Source organism: Saccostrea cucullata, unplaced genomic scaffold, assembly GCF_032062105.1.
Source record: "Saccostrea cucullata isolate Sc308-1 unplaced genomic scaffold, CSIRO_AGI_Scuc_v1 ctg2402, whole genome shotgun sequence".
In the NCBI taxonomy this organism is placed as follows: domain Eukaryota; kingdom Metazoa; phylum Mollusca; class Bivalvia; order Ostreida; family Ostreidae; genus Saccostrea; species Saccostrea cuccullata.
Window position 1 is genome coordinate 110,636 of NW_026941647.1, and position 13,567 is coordinate 124,202.

The 13,567-nt window shown below is 32.8% G+C and overlaps 1 protein-coding gene across 1 annotated transcript; it reads left to right on the forward strand.

Moving 5' to 3' along the window:
* The first annotated feature begins 222 nt into the window (after positions 1 to 222).
* Positions 223 to 11,647, forward strand: LOC134258197 (zinc finger protein ZPR1-like). Its single transcript, XM_062740739.1, has 14 exons — positions 223 to 375; positions 1,276 to 1,430; positions 1,512 to 1,673; positions 1,844 to 1,928; positions 2,503 to 2,573; positions 2,942 to 3,028; positions 3,384 to 3,424; positions 3,553 to 3,637; positions 4,091 to 4,186; positions 4,383 to 4,449; positions 4,635 to 4,795; positions 5,773 to 5,973; positions 9,247 to 9,315; positions 10,659 to 11,647. Exons 2-14 carry the CDS (start codon positions 1,323 to 1,325, stop codon positions 10,776 to 10,778), a joined length of 1,353 nt encoding a protein of 450 aa, XP_062596723.1. The 5' UTR covers positions 223 to 375; positions 1,276 to 1,322; the 3' UTR covers positions 10,779 to 11,647.
* Positions 11,648 to 13,567: the final 1,920 nt, after the last annotated feature.

Sequence of the window (13,567 nt, forward strand, 5' to 3'; positions counted from 1 at the left end):
AATATACAATCTTACACGGTGCATGTCAAACTAATTTATTCCGAAAATCATGCTCACAGCTGAAATTATTTTGGTGAGATTTTTTTGACAAAGCAAATGTTAAAAGAATTTTTATTTGGTGAAAAATGAAATAAGGATATTATAGAGCAATGTAGTTTTTTAATATTACATTCATAACTAAACCGGAATTTCTGACTGGTCGTTATCTTTTTTCTTTTACAACTCTCATTGAATGTCCGATGTAATGACACATGGTTGGAAAATATTTCATATTCCAATATTCGAGAATATTCAAAGTATACAAAGGGTCTGGTTCGTTTTTGTGAGTACCGATAGTCTACTCTACATACACATAACGAAACCTTAGAGCTGTGGGTAAACTATTATTCTATTCTTATCGATTTTTCAGAAAGGTGCATACTTATTGACAATATTCTTACTCAATACACTTAAAAATGGACTTGATTTTTAACCAATAGGAGTTTAAAAGAAATATTTTTAACAATTATTTTGTATGACTTGATCTTATAAAGATACTTTTAGTAGGGACAAAGTTGTCCTATATCTTGATTAAGTGCCGAGGGAGACCCACTAGGCCACTGTGCATTGACTAAATTTTGACTTTTTTAAATTATCTCTTCATTTTAATTGGATAGTGTTTTTAAAATATTTACATATGTTGTGTTTTTCTAAGCCAACCTTCAAATGATTTGAATACCATTTTCGTGTTACTGTAAAAACATGCACGGAGAAACTTGCGTTAAGGTGATGTCACTGTGTGAGTGAGGCTACAGAGACATGCAGAAATATGTAACAATATAGGGCAGCAAGAAATTCAAATATTTACTAGTATATTTTTGGTTCCTTTAAACATGTTAAATGTCAATATGAAGATTATTTTTAAGTTAAATGTGAATTATTGGTGTGCAAATCACACAGACTTGCAGGTAGGCATATTTTTCCTGACACCTGCTATATCTACATGACATGTCTTCTGTGTGATTTACACACCAAAAACACACAAAACTTAAAAACATTCCTTGATTTATGTCTTATGAGTATATTTTTTTTTTTCAAATCTAACAGTTTAAAGGTAGAAACATATTTTTAATCTTGGTTTAGAGCTGTAAGGTAAATAAAGAGCTACTATACAAGAAATTATATTTCAAAGTTGTGTCTTTAAAAGACTTTGAAATTAAAAAGGAAAGCCTACATGCCTACCACAATTTGTCTATGGACCCTTATAAATATAATTGTATATAAGCATATTTTTAGGCCTTCTTTAGACTTGAAAGACAAGACACACACTGTCTATCACCAGTATGTCATCAGAAGCCACCAATAAACCCTTGTATCGAGACATCAACGCAGATGATGAAGATCCAGAAATAATGGAAATTGAAAGTTACTGTGTAAATTGTGAAAAGAACGTAAGTATTCCTATTTAATGAGTTATAAACGACATATCTGATTTCTCCTGCACTATAAAAATTCATACTCTGATATTGCAGGGAATAACTCGGCTGTTTTTGACAAGGATCCCATTCTTTAAAGATGTGGTGGTTTCCTCCTTTACCTGTGATAACTGTGGTCTCCACAACACAGAGCTCCAGCCCGCAAATAAAATCCAGGAGAAAGGCGTCAAATATGTCTGCACAATTAACAATAGCAAGGTCAATCTCACTATAAAATCCTATAATCACCAGTGTCTTTTCCAAAAAATTATTAAGAGAGAACAGAATGTATTGTCTATTGTTAAGGAATCAGTTTGTATTTTTTATTATTTTTCTTTTCATTAAAAATACACAAACACGCCTATTTATTCATTATGCAAATCTTTCAGGATTTAAACCGACAAGTTGTACAGACAAATCTTGCAACAATATCCATTCCAAAGTTAGAATTTGAGTCTCCACCAAACAAAGGAGGTAAGCATGTTGTCAATGGAGTTATCAAAAATAAATTACATGTATTTATTTATATCTCCTTTATATTTTGTACTATCTCTTAATGAATTCATGAATCCTACACTGGTTAGAATCAGTTTCAAAGGCATCTTCTGTCAAAGATTTCTTAAGCAGCGGATCCCTCCAACAATGAATTGTACCCCAAGATAGGTAGAACAATGATAGTTATATATATTATACAATAATTTACACACACTTAAGTTATTGGATTATTTATACAGACATAGATATAAACTGTAAAATTTTTTTGTTTGTTTGTAATGTGACATATATGGTAACATTGTAAACATCACAATTTTTTTTTTTACATAAATCATAATCCACTTAAGCTGTTTATATAATTTATCTGCAGAAGTTGCAATAGAGAGGGTTTAGGCCCCTAGAATTTTCAGAGTTACCAGAATTAGAATTTTAAATATTTTAAAAGCAAATGTGAAATAAAAATGACCTAGATCCCTGTAAAAAAAACAGACTCCTCTGAAATAGGAAGGAGAGTCATTTATTTGAGTAAAATTTTAAGGAAATTTTCTTTCAGTTCTAACAACTGTTGAGGGTATAATAGACCGGGCTGTGGAGGGTCTTTCCCAGGATCAACCTGTCCGTAAAGTGAGTACAACATTAAATACAGTATGATTTAAACAAACTTAAATCTATTCTATTCGTAAAGGTAAGTATTGAGGAGAACATCAAATACAACATATTTTGAACAAACAAATCTTAATTCGGTAATGGTACAGAGGTTCTTCAGGAGAAATTTTAAAGACCCAATCTACCAAATTTCAATATTTCTTAATTATCTCCAAGATGTTTACATGATCTATCAATGTCATTTGAAATATATGCTAATCTTTTCCTCTAGTTTAAGAGAAAAATATTACCCAGTAAATTAAAAGTAGAATAAAAGGAAATCTTCCTTATTAAATCTGCTATAATGCTGTCTGTGCATATCATGTGAGGCTTTTTTTACCCTCTAGATTCAGCATCCAGAAATGGCAGAACAGATTGGTGCCTTTATAGAGAAACTAAAGGAACTGAAAGAAGTCAAGGAACCATTTCAAATTGTAAGTTTGTTAAAAATAAAGAAATTAATTTAATGTTAAGTGTTAAACAAATTCTGCCTTCTATTAAGAAGCTTCTATAATGAACTTTAATTTGAAGTCATGCTGCAAATGTTTGATAATTTCCAAAGCAGCTTCTACTTGCATTAACAAAGTTTTACATGAGGAAAATATGTAACAATATGTAATACGTATATGTAAGCAAATGGGGATCACACCCTCTTCTATCATTTCTCGAGATAACATCATCTCTTGGTAGTAATGGAGAAGGAGAAACAACTGTTACTGTTTAAACGAAAATCAAAATGTCCAGAAAATGAAATTATTTTTATACAAATGCATGTATCTAATATTTCAGATTTTGGATGATCCCAGTGGAAACAGCTTCATTGAGAATCCATATCCTTTGTATATGAGTTCTATTTCATCTTCATGTTAACTTATTATAGAAATAGTTTCTGTTAAGTTGATAAATAAATAACAAGCATTTTAAACACGAAGAGTTTGTGTTCCTTAACATGTTTTACGTACGCACCTAACAAAGACAAGGACATGACCATTCATCACTACGTCAGGACTCGAGCACAGGACCAACAGCTGGGGTTACTGGAGGTGAGGAAACCTTAGGATAGGATCTTAAAAATCTTCTTCTTAAGGAAAGCAAGGCTATAATTAATTATATTACTAGGAATTTGCAAGCATCTTGAAGTAGTGCAGACCAAATTTTGTTAAAATCAGCAGGCTTATGATAGCTAATTAATATGGTAGCACAGTAGCACACAAAAGAAGTATAGAGAAGACCTCTGAATCAAGGGATGGTGAACATTTTGTGTAGGAATAAATAAGATGTTTCCTCTGAAGAACTAAAGCTATTACTAACATTATCATAAATTTACCAACAAACTCAGGAATAATGAGAAAAAAATTAAGAATCCTCTCATGAAAAGAATGGTCAGTGTGGCTCACCTGAGCATTATGACCCCATGGTCCTCTAGGTTACTTTTTGAAAAATAATAATACTCTTTATTTGATAATGTTATAGTTTAATTTCATGTAAATTTTCAGCAAGAAAACATTGAGGCAGAGCCTGAAGAAGAAGAAAAGAAGGAAGAAAAGAAAGAAGAAGTCAAGAAAGAAGAAATATTTGATGGCAAAACTGAGGTGAATCCTTACAGAACATCTGATGTGTGTGATAATGATGTTGACAATGTTCCAGTTACAAAAAGGATCAGATTATTTACTATTCCATCTTGAGGATATTTAAAGAGTTTTTATTTTGTACAGTATATAATTGAGAATGTTGTTCACAAAGTATAAAATGTCCATGTTAATGTTTAAATACATGTTACGATTTTAGGTGGCAAGTTTCAGGACTAACTGCCCAGAATGTAATGTGCCATGTGATACAAATATGAAACTAGTTGGTATCCTTTTTATGTCATTAAGTGAAACAAAGAAAATGAATTTCCTAACCAAGGTAAAAATCACCACAGAGTACAAATATTCTAGATATATATTTGATCCAAATGGGTTCACTATTTACCTTTTTGTCATATGTACATAGTTGATCCAAGTTGTGTCACAAATTACCTTTTGCTTAACATGTAAGATATTCCCCATTTCAAAGAGGTGGTGATCATGGCTACCACGTGTGATAGCTGTGGTCACAAAGATAATGAAGTGAAGGGAGGATCAGGAATCGAACCCAAGGGAACCAGAATCACATTGAAAATCACCGACCAGTCCGACATGTCCAGAGATGTCTTAAAGGTAACAAATTCTGAATATTTGGTCATGGTAAGAATCAATGCTTGAAAATTGACATTTTTTTGTATCTTTATCTCCGTACGAATGCTGTAGAAATGTTGCACTTTTTCAACAAAAGAAGAAAATTGATTATCATATTCAGTAAAAGTTGCTACAAGTAAAGTGGGTTACTGTACATTAGGCTGTGTATTAATTCATTTTACTTTTTGCAGAAAACAGCTTCTGCTCAATCCCGTACATGTCTTATATATATTCATATAAAGAACATTCAGAAAGCACTAAATAAAATCTCTGCTTGCTTGTTTAGAAGTCAGTTTCATCCTAATGTCATGCATTTGAAATAATATTGAGCTAGGTGAATGAAGCTATACAAAAAAGTATCGTAGAAAATACAGTTCTTTACAAAAAGTAAATGTATTGGAAACTTTAAAATCAGTACTATTCATGAAGTTTAATTTTTGTTGTTTTCAAGGTATGAAAAAAAAACAACCAATTTTTTCCCCTACAAAATGCATCAATTAATATACTGAAGACGTCTTTAATTTCATGTGTCTAAAATTTCATGGTTTGTTAGAAAGTTACCTTTCACAGTGGTTTTAATTTCATGGTGAATTATTGATATATATCCAGGTGCTGTGTGTTTTTAGCTAAAAATGAAGTCAAATAATAATCACAGTGGTTGAAAGTTTATGGAAAATTCTTAAACTGTGAACGCAGTGAAATTAAAAACACTGAAATGCATTCCACTTCTGCAGTATACCGGTATTTCAACTCTACATGTACATTTCTTAAACCAGGAAATCACATCCCAACAAATCAATATTTTTTTCCTTAAATGATTAAAGTTTGACCCCGTAAGAATTATCAAATGCATTGAGAATATCCACATATAAAATATAATTTATGTATTTCTTCGTTGATTAAAAGTATGTGGTTTATAAATGATTTTGACATTTGATGAACATCCTGTTTCACTGTAGAGTGACACAGCCTCTATGGCTATTCCGGAGCTGGACTTCGCAGCTGAGATGGGGACCCTGGGGGGAAAGTTCACGACCTTGGAGGGACTTCTGGTGGATATCAAAAGTCAGCTCAGTGGCTCCAATCCTTTTTTTAGTGGAGACAGCTCTGATAAACAGAGAGCCAAGAAAATCGAGACATTTTGCCAGGAAATAGAAAAGGTAGGAGTTATCTTTCTTCAAATATGCAGTTGATGTTTTAGTAAATGGCATCTTTAACATTTTAATTTTACTTTTTAAGTTCCTAAAGTCACTCATGTTACCTGTGGTTGTCTTGTTCACCATCATTTATTTCTGGACAATTCTGAACCTCTTCAGCTTCTCTAAACCTGCTTAAAAAACGAATAGAATTTTGCACCAGCTGACAACTGGGTAGAGCCCGGAACAAAAAATGTGAACTTCACGTCTAAAGTCTCCTATAGAAGAAAGGGACAAGTACAGGCTATTTGCAACCAGGCTGAAAATCACATTTTTCCCATTCATTTAGATTCGATGACCAACAGATTTTAATTGCATTGAACAAAAGAAAAGAAATAGACAATTATCGATAAAAGAAATAAAAAGAAACAATGACTGCTAGGGAATCAGTGTTCTATAAATGAAATAAAAACAACCTCCCTCTAAAATGTGTTCTAGCTTTAACAAATATTTGTAAGAAAATGAAATTCTATGTAAAATTTTGATTTTATTTGAAGGTTTGATAAATTCATATTGCAACAATACAGATTTGATTACAAATCATCAAATTTATTGATAAAGTTTAACTCTTGCACCAAGAGGTTTGTGATCTTTAAAGAGTTACCTTGCATTTAAAAATCAAACAATATTTAAAGTTTTGCTTATATATGTATATTGGTAAATTTGATATAATTCATGTGGAAAATTTTTATTAAGATTACATGCAAATCTTATTCCCAAAGGAATCAAGACACATACAATTCTATTTACTTATTTAATTGCTCATTGGAATCCAATTTCAGTAAATGGTTTGCAATATAAAGATGGAAAGTGGAAAATGAGAATTTTTTTTTTCATACTGCCTTAAAGTTCAAAAGTGAAAAAAGAAAAGAAAACAGAAAAAATTGGTGAATACATTCCCAACTAGATGTAGGGAAAAACAGTTTCCTTTGAGTCCTTATTCCCGTAGAATTGTTAATAAAGCCAATCTGGAGGCATTGTTTCTGGCTGAGACACTTGATCAATTTGTGGCTTACTTCAGAACATTAGTGCCGTCTTAAAACACTCTGGGCTGTTTTACATAAACGTTAGCTTGTCCGTGTTTTTTCCTGAATATTTTTCAATCTAACTTTAAAAAATACTTTCTATGTGATGTAAAATTTATAGACATGGATTAAAAAGCTAAATAACTCCTGGTTAGTATCTTTCGGTATGACAGATTTATTAAACTGGCATATTACAGCAAATTGCAGTTTTCATGCATTTCATATCAAATTATTGATTTTTGCGGAAGATGAATTTGATGTTCTATCAGTGTTTAACTGAAATAACATGTATTTATGACATTGTATTTTTATCCTAATTACACTGCGGTTATCGTTTACTAAGAATAAGCCTTGTCAAATGCCACGATAATTGTGAAGTTTTTAGCCTGTAGCAGCACATTTAACCTGGTTTGATTAGTAGGATTCTGCCTCTTTCTCATGCATGTAGGATGTGTTTAGCCTAACTTTGTGTCTCTTTGTCATTTTGTTAGGAACAGGAATGAAATTCATAGGATTATAATGCTAGAAGTAATGAGAATGTATGACATCAGTGGTGTGGACAATATGTAAATAAAATTTTATGAAGCAAAAAAAAAAAAAAAAAAAAAAAAACCAAGATGCCTTTGTGAGACATTGAAACCCATAATTATGGCAGGTCAAGGCTAAAGTTTTTCAGTTGAAGGTAAACCTAGGCCAATAGGAAGCAATTTCAGTTTGAGGAGGGCATATATTTTCAGTGGAGGGCTCTATTAACTACCCAAAATTCCTTGACAAGCAAAAAAAAAAAAAAAAAAAAGTCATCACTGATCAGCCATTTTAATTGAGGTGACATGAGCATATAGTAACTATGTTTTTTACAGTATTACTACATTTTTTCTTTCGTATACTGTATGTTTTCTATAGTATACTATATATATGGCAAAATAACTGAGGGACACCCCCACCCCACCCAGGCTTCTATGGCCATGAAACTCTAAGGTCAAGACCAAGAAATTAAAAAAAAAAAATTGGTATGCAGAGAATGGTCATGTCATAAGGAATGAACAAGTGATATGTAACAGGAAGGGAGAAAATGTATGGCAGGACTGGGAATCGAACCCGAGACACCTGCATCTCCAGACAGGTGCTCCACCAACTGAGCTATCCATGCCAATATCCATGACCCAAACCATTACATTCCTCCCTCTTTAAATGGTCTTTGCCCTCGAAGATATAACCGAAGTTCTTATGACCCCCTGGCAGGACTTTCACCTGCAATTCCAGGGGTGGTCAACGGCACCAAATCTGTAACAGGAAGGGAGAAAATGTATGGCTGGACTGGGAGTCAAACCTGGGACCCCTGCATCCCCAGTCAGGTGCTCTACCAACTGAGCTATCCAAGGCAATATCCAAAACCCAAACCATTACATGATATAAAAGCCGTAGCATCAATTATTAAAAAGTTATGGCCAAATATTGAAATTTTTCAAACTAGGTCAAACTCCAAAACCAAGTCTAAAGGTAAAAGAATTTGATATTGAAAGAAAGGTTTGGTCACATGGAATACACATGCAACAGATAGAGGCCCTAACTCCAATTTTGCAAAACTTGTGGCAGAAGTTTAAGCAGGTCAAACTCAGAGGTCAATGTCAAAAGTTCATCCTGTAAATCGTTTTAATTCCATGGTGTTAAAATTTCACAATTTCTAAATAAGTACCAATATTGCAATAGTTTTAATTTCACGCTGCAAGAAATTAATTCAATGTTCTTATAAGCATTAAAACGTTTTATAAAACTAATGTTAGCATTCACGATGGGTTTAATTTCACGAAAACTGATAAATCACAAACAAAGTGAAATTAAAACCATTGCGATTATTTGCCAATCTACAGTATATATTGGTACTTGAAGAAAGGTCTTGATGCAAGGAATAAATGTGAAAGGTCTAGCATGAACTGTTCAAAAGTTGTGAGTTTTTTTTTGGGGGGGGGGGGGGGGGGAGAGGGCAGACAAACAGATTAACAGACAAACATATGGACAAACTCATATACTCCCAAATCTTTGATTACTGAGGCATAAAAACATTGTGGAATAAATAAATGAGGATTGAAACAGACAAACTTCCAAGCTTATAAATACATGTAAAAATATTGATACATGTCCCTATATGTCAGTAATCAACTCATTTCAATTTAATTATATTTGATTTTATTTAATTAAATACTACCTGCAGATTATAGCTGGAGAAAGACTTGGTGACCATTTTGTCCTAGATGACCCTGCTGGCAATAGTTACTTACAGGTAGGCTATTTAAAAGTTGTAGTTAATTACAAGTTATACGTATGTTACATGTGATTACAGGTATCTGTATACTGTAAACTACAGGTTTGTTTATGTTAAAATTTTCCAGATATGATTACATTATGAAAATGTCAGAAAATTAAATTTTAAGTTGTATTTCTTAATCAAATTTTATTTTTATTATGTAAATAACAAAATATCAAAATAAAACCAAAGACTGTCCCCAATTTCACCTCAAGTCCTCTCCTTGTTGAAGAAAAGTTTGATTGTAGAATTAAGTTATTTTCATGAAGGAAAGACTTGCTAAGCAAAATAAAAAAAAAATTGTAGAAGTCTAAAAAAAAGAAAAGTAGTTTCTTTCAAATATTTTCTGTTTGAATTATTTCATTGAGGTTACATATCAGTTACTTATCAGTTGCATAGATTTACTTCCATTGTTGTTGAGAACTGAAGTTTTGCATCAAAAGCATTCTCATTACCGAAGGGGTAATAAAAATATTAAAAAAGAAAAAAATATTGAATATGAACTCCTGAAATTTAAAGCATAGGAATTTGAGATTCTCTCAACAATTTTTACTCATCATATTTTATAAATTGAGCAAAAATTTAGTGTATCTGTATAATTTTCTTTAAAGAGGCTGGGGGTGGCAGCCATTTTCAGACTATTTAAATCTCCTTTTAAAAAAGAGCTCCATATAAAGATATACAAAACTGATCAAATTTTAAAACTAAAATGTATGAATTTTTTCTTTGCCAAATGATAGTTGACAGCTTAAGATACAGTATCTAAAAAAAATAAGTTAATTCTGGTGGTTAATTTGTTGGCCCTCCAGCCTCCTTAAAGTTTGAAAAATTGGCACCATCCTATATACCGGTAATCCTATAGTAAATGTACCTGTATTTTGAGACGATCCCTTAAAATTACCTAGATGGTAGACTTTCCCTAAACTTTGCATGTACGCTGAAGTCAATGTAAGTTACATATGGTATAAAATTAAAGAGTGTCTCTATTGTAGTTTTCATGCAATAAAACCCCAGTCAGCTCCCTTAAGTAATGTTCTTGAGAATAAAATATAATTTATGTTGATTGGCAGTTACTCAGTTATTTAGGACTAGCAGAGTATATGAGACTAATCCGCAAAAATTTATTTCATTTTATTTTATTTCACATTGAGGATCATATCTCAACAAAAATATTTGCCAACATCTCCACTGAATTGTAAAAAATGTCACGTACTGCTTGATGAAATTTTAATTATGAAGTCTCTTATGATTTGACCTTATTTGTTATATATAGGAGGATGTTATGTATTGACAGAATGTCTGATGTTTTATCTTAACAGAATGTGTACGCCCCTGAACCAGATCCCGAGATGACAGTGGAACATTACGAGAGAAGTTACGAACAGAACGAGGATATGGGACTTAATGACCTAAAAACAGAAAATTACGAAACATCGTGACCTTTACTCACTTTTCTCCAGTGAGAGAACAAAACATCGGTGTCATTTAAACTATAAAATTATCTGAGCCTAACTGAGGGGGTGCTGGTAACTCATAAAAAGGAAGGCATGATTGGCAATGAAAACTGTGAGGAATATTCTAATTGTGTCGGTTATTTATCAGCATTTATCCTCATTCTAATATAAATGATTGACAAAACACGGTTGTTTGATATTATTCAATAATGTACATATTGGTGTGAAAACAGCCTTGTATTTTATTGTAGTCAGTATATACATAAAGGTTGTAGATCTCACTATTACTGGAATTGCCGTTCTCAATACCTTGTGATCAGCTATAAAATAATAATGCTACAATTTGAGGACAATACATTTTATTATATCAATGCGTGGTTTTGTCTTCTCTTATTCCAATACTTGAACCTATTACAAATGTTACCTGTGGTATATAGAATACAATGGTATGAGGTAAATATATAGTCATATAATATTTCAGACAAAGAATAGGAAATGATTAAAGAATTCAAAAATAGTGAAAAGACTGAATTCACCAAAAGCAACTTGACATTTGTTTAATTTTATGAGCACATTGTTTTGTGGTTTCTTACTTGTAGGCATACTGCCTTTCACTGCTGTTATATAACATGAAATTTCTGGCAGAGCTCTTTGATGTCACAATTAAAGTCAATATAGACAAACCAGTGATATTGACATCACAGTTTCAGAGATGATTTTCAATATTGCTTATTAGACATGTTCTTGTTTTTGTAAAACATTTTCAGATTTTAGCCAATCAAACTATTATATAAAAAAAGAAATGTGAGAAATGTTTTTTTTTTTTGTAAAACATTTTGCTATTTTATCCAATCAAACTACATGCTTTATATAAAAGGTTTTTATAATGTAATATTGGAAAGAAAATTATTTTTAATCCCTCAGCTTGGAAAGTAAATAAACGGTAGATACACCTTTTGTGTTCATTTCAATTACAGTTATCTGTCTTACATACCATAGTTTTACAAATCAAGAGAACTGCTTCTAGCTAGCGATGGGCTTTTTTTAAGACAACAATGCTATTGACATTCTTGACAAAATCAGAATTACATAATTCCCAGAAGCTCATTCCTGACAAAAAGGTGTTAAGTCATGTTTAGGAGCTGTACTAAATCATAAATAGAAAACTCAGCATCGATTGGCTGCTCAGAGGTAAATGATGCTTAATTAACCAAAAAAAAAGGTTTTCGTAATTAGCAACTTAAATACGTTTTGTGTGAATGGATATCGAGATACTCTATACTGTAATGTGATGTCTCTAAGGTTTATGTTTTGTATTTGTATTTCCTGAAATGATTTTAAATATGATTTTTAGCTCACCTGAGCTGAAAGTACTAGTATCACCTAATCTAGAGAATTTGTTTAAATAAGATGGCTTACCTAAAATCTGTAAAATACATGTAGCTGTAGGTGTGACGTTTTTGGACTTGCAATGAGGCCAACTTCCTTGATTGTCTTTCATGCATTGCATTAAGCACAGTGGCCCTTAGTTTTGACCTTCTGGTTGAAATATTGTCCCTCAATTTTATTCAAAAGTTACAACAAAGTCTCTTATTTTGTGCAATGTATAAATCTAAATTTTTAAATCCATTGCTGTTAACATCCATTGTCATGCAGTGATAAGAATCATGGATGAAGATTTCAACATTTAGCTTTTCCTCTTAAACCAAAAAAACAATTTTAACCTATTTTGTCTGTGGTGGAGGGGGGATAACTACTTGAAGGGGAATAACTATTTGAAGGGGGATAACTAACTACCTTGAGGGGGATAACTTCTTGGAGGGAGATAATAACTTGGGTAGGAGATAACTACTTGGAGGGATTGAGATAACTACTTGGAGGGGGATAACTACTTGAAGGGGGATAACTATTTGAAGGGGGGTAACTACATGGAGGGAGATAACTACTTTGAGGAGGATAACTTCTTGGAGGGGGAATAACTACTTGGAGGGAGATAACTACTTGGAGGGAGATAACTATTTGGAGGGAGATAACTACTTTGAAGGAAGATAACTATTTGGAGGGCGATAACTATTTGGGGGGAGATAACTACTTGGGAGGGGGATAACTAGTTGGAGGGAGAAAACGACTTGAAAGGAGATAACCACTTGAAGGGAGATAACTATTTGGAGGGAGATAACTACTTTGAAGGAAGATAACTATTTGGAAGGGGGATAACGACTTGGAGGGAGATAACTATTTGGGAGGGGGATAACTTCTTGAAGGGAGATAACTACTTGGGAGCCTACTTGGAGGGATAACTACTTGGAGGGAGATAACTACTTGGAGGGAGATAACTACTTGGGAGGGGGATAACCACTTGGAGGGAGATAACTACTTGGGAGGGGGATAACTTCTTGAAGGGGGATACCTATTTGGAGGGAGATAACTACTTGAAGGGGGGTAACTATTTGAAGGGGGCTAACTACTTGCGAGGGGAAGAACTTCTTGGAGGGAGATAACTACTTGAAGGGGAATAACTATTTGAAGGGGGCTAACTACTTGCGAGGGAGATAACTATTTGGAGGGAGATAACTACTTGGAGGGAGATAACTAATTGGGAGGGGGATAACTTCTTGAAGGGAGATAACTACTTGGAGGGAGAAAACTACTTGAAGGGAGATAACCACTTGTAGGGAGATAACTATTTGGAGGGAGATAACTAATTTGAAGGGAGATAACTACTTGGAAGGGGGATACCTACTTGGAGGGAGATAACTATTTGGGAGGGGGAT